Here is a 13,008-nt window from a genome sequence, read left to right on the forward strand (position 1 = left end):
ATATTAGTTTACTGAAATGGAGTACTGCTAATCCTATTTTTGTGCAACTGGAGTTATTATTTCAGGAACCTGTTCTAGAAATGAGCAATGTTTTGACTGTTAAAGATTGTAAACCATTAATGAAACCGGAAAGCAAATTGAAAAAGAAAATGTACCAGCATTACATACTGAATTTCTACTTTTTATTTTCTAACACTCAGATACTATATGTATACATCTACATCCATGTCAATATAAAGAAGTTCTCCTAAAATTATAAATGACCTGGTAAAGGCATCCAGGTGCCACATGAATGCCAAGTTTGACTCCTTGTCTAGGTTTGACTTTTTCTTTGATTGCCAGCCCCATTCCCCAACTTCTGCTTCCCAACAATGCAGACTTTGAGAGGTAACAAAGATTGCTCAGGCTGTTTGATTTCGATTTGTTATCAATGTGTTAGGTCTCAAGTGAATGGATTATATGCCAATTAAAACCTAAATTTTAAATTAGCATTGAACTTCAAAATATCTTGGGAACATCTGCTGTGCATGCATCTTCCAAGGCTGTCTGTCATAACACCCATTACCGACACTGAATGCCTGGAATGAATAACTGGATTCAACCCTTTAGCCCCGCATAATGAAGCCATTGAAAGCACATGAGGGTGTGAACCACTAACTGAACGGTATGCTCACTTGTCTGCTCTATCTCTTCCTCTCTCAATACCTCACTACAGAAAAATAACAAAAATGACAAATATTATTCATGATATTAATCTATTTTGTTGATTAGATTTTGTTATTTTTCAATAGGAATCTTCTCAAAGTAAAAATCCATTTTCCATTGGGTATTATTAAATCTATACATATATAAAATCCACACAAATCTAAGTACACACATTCTAAACAAGCTGAAAATCAGTAACAAAAAAAATGAATGCTTGGCAATTTAATGAGATAGTTTTTAAAATGAATTTATCCCTACTTCTTAAGGGATTATTAAATCAGGGAAGAAGTTCCATCAGTTTCTTCACTACACTTATAGATTGATCTCATGTATTATTATATCAAGTAGTGCTTTTTTTTTTTTAAGAAGAACTATCAAGTAGTACAACTCAGCATTCACAGTTTGAAGCTTCTAAAATGTGTACTTCCAATTGAGAGATACAATTGCAAGCAACAGCCTACACAGGCGAAACAGAAAAAGTGACTGAGGAAGTACAATAGGATTGAGTGTAACATTCGAATCCCAACCTGTAATCCAGTTTGTAAGAAGATAAAGAATGGAAGTACCAGTCTAAACACCATTGAATCATACAAACTGATCATAATACAACACAAGGTGACACCTTTTTCTCAAAGGGACACAAGACTCACTGAGTCAGGTGATTCAATTACCCTCTCATCCTGGAAAGACGCTGCCTCCCATCTGGACGTCCGTGGGCAGAGCAACATGGGACAGTCAATATCTACAAAGCCGCAGGCTTCAAAGAACATGAATGCCTGACCTTTTGTGACTGCTACGGTGATTCTTCAACATAACACTGCCTTATTATTTCTAAAATGTCTGGCGACCAAACATCTTCAAAATATGCATACTGCTTCATTAAGCAGTGAAGAATATGGGAAAATTAATGAAGTGGAAGAAGTTTTCTTAAAATAGAGAGGATTTTGATTGGCTCAGGCATTTTATAAACTTTTTGAAGAAATAGCACTAGTAGCTATTGGGTTTCTGTTTCAATAAATGTGCCTAGGTCTTGAATAAGTAGATTGTGTCCTAATTAAAACCTAAAATTGTAAGGTTGTCTATCATTACTCTCATAGTTTCTAATGTTTGAGTCCCAGTGTGCTAATTTAAATATATTTAATATTCAGGTATTTTGCTTCATTGCTTGTTGATGAGACCATTATTAAACAAGTAACATTTCACATACATTTCTCATAAAATTTCACACTAAGTTAAAGTACATGTGATGATAAATATTTGGGATACTAGAAAGTTTATAAATGATAGTACTTTCTGAATTCATTTTCTTAATTATGAACTACATACAAACATTGAGAAATTTCTGCTCCCTACAGGATGAAGTCCCACATAATGAGCATAGTTTTAAATACTTCCTTAATTTAACCTACATCTATTTATCTAGTTTCGTTCCCACCAATCATTTGCTTATAGCATTGTTTCCATTCTAGCTATCTTAAATTATTAACATTTCTTGAAACCTGTCATGAACAAGCATTGTGCATTCCTGATTTTTTTTTAACCTTCTGAGACTGTGGTACCAGCAATACCAAATTATACTTTTAAACTAGGTTTCACTTCTTGCTCTTGATTATGAACTTTTGTTTTACAAAAGATTATTGATCTGAAAGGCAGAATAACAGAGAGAGAGACAGACAGACAGAGAAGTACAGAGAGAGAGATAGAAATCTTTCATTGCTGGTTCACTCACCAAATAGCTGTAATGGTCAGGACTGGACAGAATGAACTGAAGTGCCAGGAAATTTATCTAGGTCCCACAACCCTTGGGTCTTATCCCATTGCTTCACCAAGCACATTAGCACCAATTATTAGTGGAACAGCTGAAATGCATCTGGGATGCAGGTTTTGCATTTAGTGAATTGACCGAATAGGCCACAACACCAGACCCAGATTATGACCTTTGCAAACTCCTAAACCACAACAGCGACCTCATCCTTACCAGACACCCAACACTGCATTTGTCACATTCTAGTTTTGGATGAAGAATTGCACCACAAACACAGCAACCACTTCTGCAGGATCTACCATATTGAATGATCAGGAAAACTAATCCTTCCATTTAAACAAAATGTTTGAGTAATTATTATGTTAAACATTTTCATATGCAAGGACTAACATTACTCAACTTACAGAGCAATATTATAAGACAAGTGATATCTGTCCTTCCTAAGTGAAAGTAAAGACACGACTAATTTTCCCTGGGTGCACAATGAGTGGTCGAACTGAAAATTAAACCCAGATTTCAAATCCTTATAAATCTGACCATATAGATTAAAGCCATGCTTCTATACCTAAATAATAACTGTTATAGCTCTTGAAATCCTAACATAATATAAATTTACTGTTTATCACTGAAAGTCATTTTAACTAATTGACATGCTTAGAAATTATTATTTTTATATTAAAAAAATGGTTATTGAAGCAGGACCTACTGGATCATTATAACATTTTGCAATATGGATGTCAAGCTTTGTTAAAAGAAAGACTGTCTATCTGGATGTCAAAGGAGATCTTATTGGATCTTTATGACATTGTAGGTCATTTAGATCTAAACATTTTACCTCAATTTAGATCAATGAGCTTTGTGAAGCTAAACATTCTTTAAAAACTTGTGGGAGGCCATCAGGTGTTATTCATTCGTTAAAGTCTAAGACATTCAGTCAAGAGTTCTCAATGCTCCTTTCATTAAAAAAATGCATAACATTAATCTACCAATCAGTCAAAAACATTCACTTAGGGACTGAAAACTGGTTTTAGCCTCATACAGGCTAAAAATAACAAAGATCAAGTTTTTTGTTGTTCTGCTCATGGTCATAAAAGATTGCTTGCTATTTTTTGGTTACTTTTAATTGCAGTTATAACAGTGTCTATTGATTATTTGAAATATTAAATATATTAATTTCATTTAGAGGGAAAATTTCATTCCACCATGAATTTCAGTATTCTAGATTTAATACAAAAGCATGCTTTAAACAAGGATATTTCACAAATTTTAAATGTGCTGTAATAATCAGTGACAATCCCAACTAAAACTACTTAGCAAGCTTATGACAGAGTGTACAATTTTCAATCAGTATCTTTTGCATAATAACCATGAAATTAAAAATAAACTAATATTTCAAACAGAACACATTCATTTCCACAACAAGCAAATGTCAAATTGGAAGAGTTAAATTAATAAATTATGTTCTATTTCCAAATTCCAATAGAAATCATATCTTTAATGATTTCATTGCATTTACTAACATAAGCTTTATGTTTTAACAACTGATAATAAAAAAATAGAGATCAAAATCAAATGCTATTATTAATTTCATGTGCAGCGTTAAATCTGAATTTACCTTGTTTGCAATACTTGTGATGAAAGATTTAATGTCTAGATTAGTTGGACAGCTCTTCTGACAGGGGGCATCTGCACATTTCAGACATCTAGGAAAGAAAATAACCACATTTAAATAACACAAAATAATGAAAGTAATCTATGAGATATTTGCATATTCCCTATCTTATCTACATACTTACAAATACTCATACCTGTTGAGCAAGTATAAGAAAATTTTTAGATACAAAATGCTTTGTCCTTCTTGAGAGACTGACAGACACACAGGGAGAAACAGAGAAAAAGTTTTCCTTCTCTAGTTCAGTTCAAATACCTGCAACAGCCAGGGCTGAACTCAGGAGCTGGAACTCAATCCAGTTCTCCCCTTCCATGCAAGAGCTCATTTACATGAGCCATGACCTATAGTCTCCCACAGTGTGCATTGACAGGAAGCTGGGGTTAGGATCCAAGGCCAGGAACTGAAACTGTGAGAGTAGATATCTTCAATGATAGGCTAACCACTTACTCCCCTATACAACGTTTTGCTTTGTTCCTGCATATTAATATCCAAGTTTCAACTTTTTCTTATTCTTCAAAGGGCATAATATAGTATCATTTTAGACAATATCTATCCCCCTATGAGTTAAAACTGAATTTTAGACAAGATTGGGCACATTCAGGGTGGTATGGCCGTAGACACAACTGAATTTTAACACCATCACACCTATTTAAGATGATCGTTTCGGAGTTTTAAGATGGCCGACGTAGGAGGAAGGCTGTGAGGGAGCGTTCAGCGAGATAGGGATAAAACACTACAGAAGCAGCAAAGAGGAACAGCAGGGAACCGCAGGGAGAGGTCTGTGAAGCTCCCTGGGACAGTGTGGAGCCAAAAAGATCCACACAACTCGGAAGAACAACGAGAACGGAGCAGGACAAAGGTAGAGAAACCGACATCCCACTCCAGACCTGCAGAGTCACTTTTGAAAACGGCCTGACGGGAGACGCTGCCAGCTCGGAGGCAGGGAGATCGGGTGGATCGTCGCCGGCGGGAAGCCTTTGACAGCGGCGGAGGCAGACTGCAGCAGCCGGACGTTTGGTGAGCGGGGGGGGGGTTGACGTGGCAGCCTCCGCATTCCTCGCCCCCTACTGAGGTTCCAGCCTCTGAGAAGGCGGGGCAGGCAGCCTGAAACGGTTGGGTCTGTGCCTTGGGAACTACGCGCAGTGGTGTTGGTGGTGAGGGAAGGCGCCTCGGATGTTCCTGCGCTGAGGGGGGCCAGTGCGTCTCGGTGCGCAGAGGCTGCTGGCGAGGATCTGGAGTCCCCCACATCCTGCCTGGTGGAGGATTCTGATCGCTGCCTGCAGCAGCCGCCTCTGCAGCGCAGGTGTCAGGTGTCAGGGGTCAGGAGAGCTCCCAGTTTTGGGAAGTGTAGCGCTGTGTGTCCCTGGCACGCAGGTACCACTCCCATAGGGTGAACTGCTCACTCCTAGCCTCCCACCCCGCAGTTCTGAGCGTGGGCGACCCACCAGGAGAGCTCTGAAAACTCCTGCATCACACTGACACGGTGAGAACCTGCCGTGAAGTCATTATAACAGGGCGCCTGGGTCACTCCTCCGCTAAGGGCCTGTGTGGGGGAGCCACACGGGAGCAGGGGCTCTGAACACCCACACACCACGAGTGGTGGATTCACTGCACAAGAGCCACGCCTGGAAAGTGCCTCACCCACAGTCCCGTGTGTGGGAGACGCAACAGGTGGGCCCTGAAAAACCCTGCAGTCCCTGACACGGAGAACGCAGGGAGAAAGCACATAAAACCTTCTAAGCCCTGGGGATTCCCGCACAGGGGGCACACCCAGAGAGCGCCTCCATCCCTCCACGCCCTGGGGTGTCACACCTGTAGAAGAGGTGCCCAGAGTGTGCCTGGAATCCACTGGGCCCCCAAGGTGGTGCTCTACAGCCCCGGGCCCTGAGAACGCACCAACGGTGCCTTGAAAATTACCACGCCCGGCAACACCACGCCTGCAGGCTCCAATCTCTACAGGAAAGCACCTGACAGCCCCTCAACACACGGGTCCATTTGCCCCACCAGAATACACCAACGCAATGGGAAAAACCACCAGAAAGAGTTGTGCTCCAGATGAAAGAGCCAGCACCCCACCAAACAAGGGCCAAAAGCCATTATCAATATCGGCGATGCGAGATGAAGACATGGAAGTGTTACCAACAAAGGAATTGATGAAAATAATGCTAAAATCTCTCAGAGACGTGGACACAAAGCTGGAAGACCTCCAGAACCGCATAATCACCGAAATACAACAAATCAAAACCAAACTGGATGCCCAAGAGAATAAAATTGAAAGCCTCATCAACAGAATAAATGCGGCAGAGGAAAGGATCTCTGAAACAGAAGACACACAAAATGAAGGTGTCCAGCGAATTAAACAGCTGGAGACAAACCTCAGCAAAACTAATAAAATGATGCAAGATATGAAAGATTACCTTAGAAAACTGAATATTCGGATCATCGGCCTCCCCGAGGGAGTAGAAAGAGAATCTGGGATGCAAGCAGTGCTTGATGAAATTATACAGGAAAACTTCCAAAACACTTGGAACACAAATCCACCCCGCATACAGGATGGACAGAGAACTCCCAACAGACATGATCCAAAGAGATCTTCACCCAGACACACGGTGCTCAAGTTCTACTCCAATGAAGACAAAGAAGGAATCCTGAGACAAGTACGAAGTAGAGAAAAGATCACATACAGGGGAAAACCCATCAGAATCACTGCTGACTTCTCCGAAGAGACCCTACAGGCAAGGAGAGAATGGACAAAGATCTTCCAAGTCCTGAAACAAAACAACTGTCAACCAAAAATAATCTACCCAGCAAAGATCTCATTTGTATATGAGAACGAAATCAGATACTTCAATAGCAAAGAAAAACTAGAAGAATATGTCTACACAAAACCAGCTCTGCAAAGTCTCCTTAGAAATGCGCTAGTCCCAGACAAAAAGGAGGCAAATCACAAACAAAGTTGGCAAATAAGAAGGTCTCCAAACTAAAGGCCACACAAACAAGACAATTACATAGGCAACAACACACACGCAACACAATCACATGGCAGGGCAAAATTGCAACCTCTCAATTTTAACTCTCAACACAAATGGTCTAAATTCACCAATCAAAAGACAGAGATTAATAGAATGGATCATCAAACAAGACCCAACCATCTGTTGCCTATAAGAAACGCATCTAACCAGAAAGGATGCAAAGAAACTGAAAGTGAAGGGATGGAAAAAGATATTTCACGCCAATAGACGAGAAAAAAAAGCTGGGGTAGCTATCCTAATTTCAGACGAAATAGATTTCATTCTAACTAACATCAAAAGAGACAGGGAAGGCCATTTTATACTGGTGAAAGGAATGATCCATCAAGAAGCAATCACCATCATTAATGTTTATGCACCGAATCTTAATGCACCTAGTTACGTAAAGCAATTACTTACAGACTTAAGGGAAGACATAGACACCCGCACAATTCTTGTAGGCGATCTCAACACACCTCTAACAACAATGGACCGGTCTACGAAACAAAAACTCAACAAAGAAACAACAGAGCTCACACAAACAATAGAACAACTGGACTTAGTAGACATATATAGAACTTTTTATCCTAAGGCCACAGACTATACATTCTTCTCAGCGGTACATGGCACCTTCTCCAGAATCGACCACATGATAGGACATAAAGCGAATCTAAACAACTTCCAAAACATTAGTATCATACCATGTACCCTCTCAGACCACCATGGGATGAAACTGGAAATCAACAACTCAAAACTCCCCAGGAAGTATAGGCACTCTTGGAAATTGAACAATATGCTATTAAACGAACAATGGGTCAGAGAAGAAATTAAAGATGAGATCAAAAAATTCATGGAAACCAATGAAAACTCTGATACTACATTCCAAAACTTGTGGGACACCGCCAAAGCAGTGCTACGAGGTAGATTCATCGCAATCGGAGCGCATGTCAAGGCCCAAGAAAGACGCCAAATACAGGAACTAACCACACACCTCCAGGATCTGGAAAAACAGCAGCAGAAGAGTCCCACGCACAATAGGAAACAAGAAATCATCAAAACAAGGGAGGAGATAAACCAAATAGAAATCAAAAAAACTATACATAAAATCAACAAATCAAAAAGTTGGTTTTTTGAGAAAATAAACAAAATAGACACTCCACTGGCCCGATTGACCAAAAAAAAACAAGAGAAAGTGAGAATCAACAGCATTAAAGATGAAAAAGGCAACATAACAACAGACACTGCAATCATTAAGAAAATAATTAGAAATTACTACAAAGAACTGTACTCCCACAAATTTGAGGACCACCAAGAAATAGAAAAGTTCTTGGACTCCCACCATTTACCAAAACTCAGTCCGGAGGCAACTGCAGAATTAAATAAACCCATAACCGAGGTAGAGATTGAAACAGTCATCAAGGATCTCCCAACGAAAAAAAGCCCAGGCCCAGACGGCTTCACTACAGAATTCTACAAAACATTCCGAACAGAACTAACCCCAATCCTCTACAGGCTCTTCAAAACAATAGAGGAGGAAGCAACCCTCCCAAACTCATTCTATGAAGCCAACATCACCTTAATCCCAAAACCGGATAGAGAACCATCAGAGAAGGAAAACTACAGACCTATTTCTCTGATGAACATTGATGCTAAAATTCTCAACAAAATCCTAGCCAATAGAATTCAAAAAATCATCAGACAGATCATTCATCCGGATCAAGTAGGATTCATCCCTGGAATGCAGGGATGGTTCAACATTCGGAAATCCATAAATGTTATAAACCATATCCAAAAACTGCAAAACAAGAACCACATAATAGTTTCAATAGATGCAGAAAAAGCTTTCGACAAAATCCAACACCTCTTCATGCTAAAAACTCTAGCCAAAGTAGGCATAGATGGGAAAATCCACAACATAATTAAAGCAATTTATGAAAAACCCAACGCCAGTATCATACTGAATGGAGAAAAGCTAGAACCCTTCCCACTGAGATCTGGAACAAGACAAGGGTGCCCACTATCACCACTGCTATTCAACATAGTCCTAGAGGTACTTGCACAGGCCATAAGACAAGAAAAAGAAATCAAAGGCATACGTATAGGAAACGAAGAAGTCAAGCTTTCACTATATGCAGATGACATAATCCTATACATAGAAAAACCAGGAGACTCAATACAGAAACTGCTAGAACTTATACGAGAGTTTGGCAGAGTGGCGGGGTACAAAATTAACGAACGAAAATCAACAGCCATAGTGTACGCAAATAACACCAAGATAGAAGAAGATCTAACCAACAGGATACCATTCAAAATAGCAGAGAGAAGTATGAAGTATTTGGGAATAAATCTAACCAAAAGTGTAGGAGACCTATTCGAAGAAAACTACAAACTATTTAAAAAGGAAATTGAACAAAACCTCAAAAGATGGAATAACATCCCGTGCTCCTGGATAGGCAAAATCAATATCATTAAAATGTCTATACTACCACAAGCAATATACATTTTCAACGCAATTCCAATCAAATTGCCCAAAACATTCTTCACGGAACTGGATACAATGATTCAAAAGTTCATCTGGAAACACAAAAAACCATGAATAGCTAGAACCATCCTGAAAAATAAGAATTTAGCAGGGGGAATCACAATCCCGGACCTCTGGACATACTATAGAGCAGTGGTTATCAAAACAGCCTGGTACTGGCACAAAGACAGAAAGGAAGATCAATGGAATAGAATAGAAGCACCAAAAGGGAATCCGCACAGATACAGCCAATTAATCTTTGACAAAAAGACCAATGACAGCTTAAGCAAGTGGGAAGGACTCTTTAGTAAATGTTGTTGGGACAACTGGCTGATAGCCTGTAGAAACAAAAAGATAGACCCACATCTATCACCATACACTAAGATCCAATCTACATGGATAAAAGACCTAAACCTACATCCAGAAACCTTCAAACTCTTGCAAGAAAATGTAGGAAATACCCTGCAAGACCTAGGAGTAGGTACCGACTTTCTAAGAAGGACACCAAAAGCAATAGCAGTTGAGAACAGAATAAACAAATGGGACCTCATCAAACTAAGAAGCTTCTGTACAGCAAGGGAAACAATCAACAAAGTAAAAAAGCAACCCACAGAGTGGGAGAAGATCTTTGCACACGATATAGGCGATAGGGGGCTAATTTCCAGGATATACAAAGAACTTCAAAACAACCAAAAAACCAAAACAAACAAGCCACTCAAGAAATGGGCACGGGAAATGGGCAAACATTTCACAAAGGAACAAGTCCAAATGGCAAACAAACATATGAAAAAATGTTCCAGCTCCCTAGCAATAAGGGAAATCCAAATTAAAACATCGATGAGGTACCACCTAACACCAGTAAGATTGGCCCACATAAACAAGAACACCAACGACGCTTGCTGGCGAGGATGCGGGGAAAAGGGAACCCTACTCCACTGCTGGTGGAGCTGCAAATTGGTACAGCCTTTATGGAAATCAGTCTGGAGAACACTCAAACAACTCAAAATCTGCATACCATATGACCCAGCAATAGCACTCCTAGGAATATATCCAAAACACCTGTTTTACGACAAACCAACATGCATCCCTATGTTCATTGCAGCACAATCAGTAATTGCGAAAACATGGAAGCAACCAAAATGCCCATCAGCAGATGATTGGATAAGAAAGCTTTGGTTCATCTACTCCATGGAATACTACTCAGCTATTAAAAAAAACAAAATGCAGTTCTTTGTGGCTAAATGGGCACAACTGGAAACTATAATGCTAAGGGAAATGAGCGAATCCCAAAAGATTAGATACCACATGTTTGCCTTGATTTAACCTGTAATTTTTTGTTTGGTTGTTTGTTATTTTTTGAACCTGTCATTGATACTGTCTCAACCCAGATGTTTCGAAGAATGGAACTTGCATTATTTTTAACATATTGTTTACCCAATACTATGTCAATTAATTCCATAATGTTGTATAATGATACTGAGGCCTTGTTGGGGCTTTTAACTGACTGGATCTTTACTCTGTTAGACCTATCTTCAGACCATAGAAGGTCTCCCCAAGAGGCCACTGAACTTATCTGGACAATAAGACGCTGAACTTTATGCTAGGCATGTGTTTGCAAGCAATGAATCTCAACTGAACTTGAACTATGGTTATGCAACAAGGTGGAGGAATCCACCATGGGGGGAGGGGTATGGGAGGGGTGGGGGGGATCCCCAGCGCCTATAAAACTGTACTACATAATATAATGTAAGCAACAATAAATTAAAAAAAAATAAATAAAAAAATTAAAAAAAAAAGATGATCGTTTCCTCTATCAGCCTTGTCTTGATCCCTCATTATGATAACAATGTTCTGTCTTTTTATAAGTTTGTATTTACTGTAAAATCATTATTACAGATATGCAAAAATAAAGTCTTTTACTTAACTACTTATAATATCCTGTTTTCTCACACCATTTGTTGCTCTCACCTTTCTTCACTACCTCTTTGCTTCCCAACCTCCCTTCTTACAACTTGCTGATGTGTTTATCTTTTTTAAAGGTTCATTTATTTTTAGCGGAAAGGCAGATTTAGAAGAGAGGAAAGACAGAGAGAAAGATCTTTCATGCAGTGACTCACTCCCCAAAATGTCCACAAGAGCTGGAGCTGAGCTGATCCAAAGCCAGGGGTTTCTTCCAGGACTCCCACTCAGGTGAGAGTCCTGAGGTCTTGGGCCAAACTTCCCTGCTTTTCCAGGACATAAGCACAGAGCTGGATGGGAAGGGAAGCAGCTTGGACACAAATAGCACCCATATTAGATCCTAGCACTTGCAAGGGCAATATTAGTCAATTAAATCATCTTGCTGGGCCCAGTGTCTTTGAACCTACCTACCATTTGCCATGCATCTGTAGAAGATGCCTAAAAGCACAGCCCAGGAACATTCCTTTAGGATAGAAGTCCTTAATCAGCTGCCTTGTCTCACTGAAACAGACATGGACCCTTTGTCATGGCAGCCTGTATCTAACCACAAGTAAACAAGGGGCTAAACTCCCTCTCCATCTTTGGGGGAACCAGTATACAGAAATCCAATGAAGCCTTCATGATGACTATCTACCTAATTTTGCTTGCTTCACCCTTCAGTTAAATGATCTGTCTGCTAACCTCATCTTAGAATATGGTTCCTAAAGAGCTGAGCAGAGACAAACTCAAGCTTCCTTGTGCATAAGAATCATATAGGAGCAAGAAAAATATCAAAATTCACTGAGGAACCCATGGTGAGATTGAGCTGTTGCCTGGGAATCTACAGTCAGCGGGGCATCTGATGTAAAACCATACAGCAAAAACCAACAACATTCTATAAATAATTGCCTCTGAAAACCTGAGACTATTGGCTAGAATAACCCATTGTGGGTACAATTTGTTAATTTAGACATATTGCTAGCATTGAATAAGCCCTTGTCACATGGCTCAGCCTCAAAAGCATTTACAAAAGGGATAACAGCATTGCGATGCTCTGGGACTCAGGAAACTAGAAGTTTGGAGGATATGTGGATATACAAGAAGATACTGCAGAGATCAATTCAGTTAATGCGAGTTTGGGCGACAACATACAAAGAATCACATAGGAAAATATGGTGCTAGAGGGAATGATTCAAGAAAGACTTTCATGATTGGGGGAAATCATTCTTCAACAGAATGAAGAATGAGTTGATTATAACAAAGTAAATGACAGCAAGTGGAGAGCACAGAGTCACCCAATAGAATGATTCTAAAACAGAAAAATATGCTCCAGGGCCTAGAAAGCAACATGACAGAGTGGGTGAATCAGCGAAAACTGATCTGACATAAATTAAGAGTA

General features: G+C 39.7%; 1 protein-coding gene across 1 annotated transcript in view; it reads right to left on the reverse strand.

The window, feature by feature from the left end:
• The window catches only part of DPYD (dihydropyrimidine dehydrogenase), an 808,753-nt gene that overhangs the window by 603,252 nt on the left and 192,493 nt on the right, over window positions 1-13,008 (reverse strand). The window contains exon 4 of the mRNA XM_040999080.1: window positions 4,086-4,173. Coding sequence (XP_040855014.1) covers window positions 4,086-4,173 — 88 coding nt within the window. The remainder of the gene's footprint in view (window positions 1-4,085; window positions 4,174-13,008) is intronic.

Source organism: Ochotona curzoniae, unplaced genomic scaffold, assembly GCF_017591425.1.
Source record: "Ochotona curzoniae isolate NIBS_2020 unplaced genomic scaffold, NIBS_Ocur_1.0 scaffold_1037, whole genome shotgun sequence".
NCBI classification, from domain to species: Eukaryota; Metazoa; Chordata; class Mammalia; order Lagomorpha; family Ochotonidae; genus Ochotona; species Ochotona curzoniae.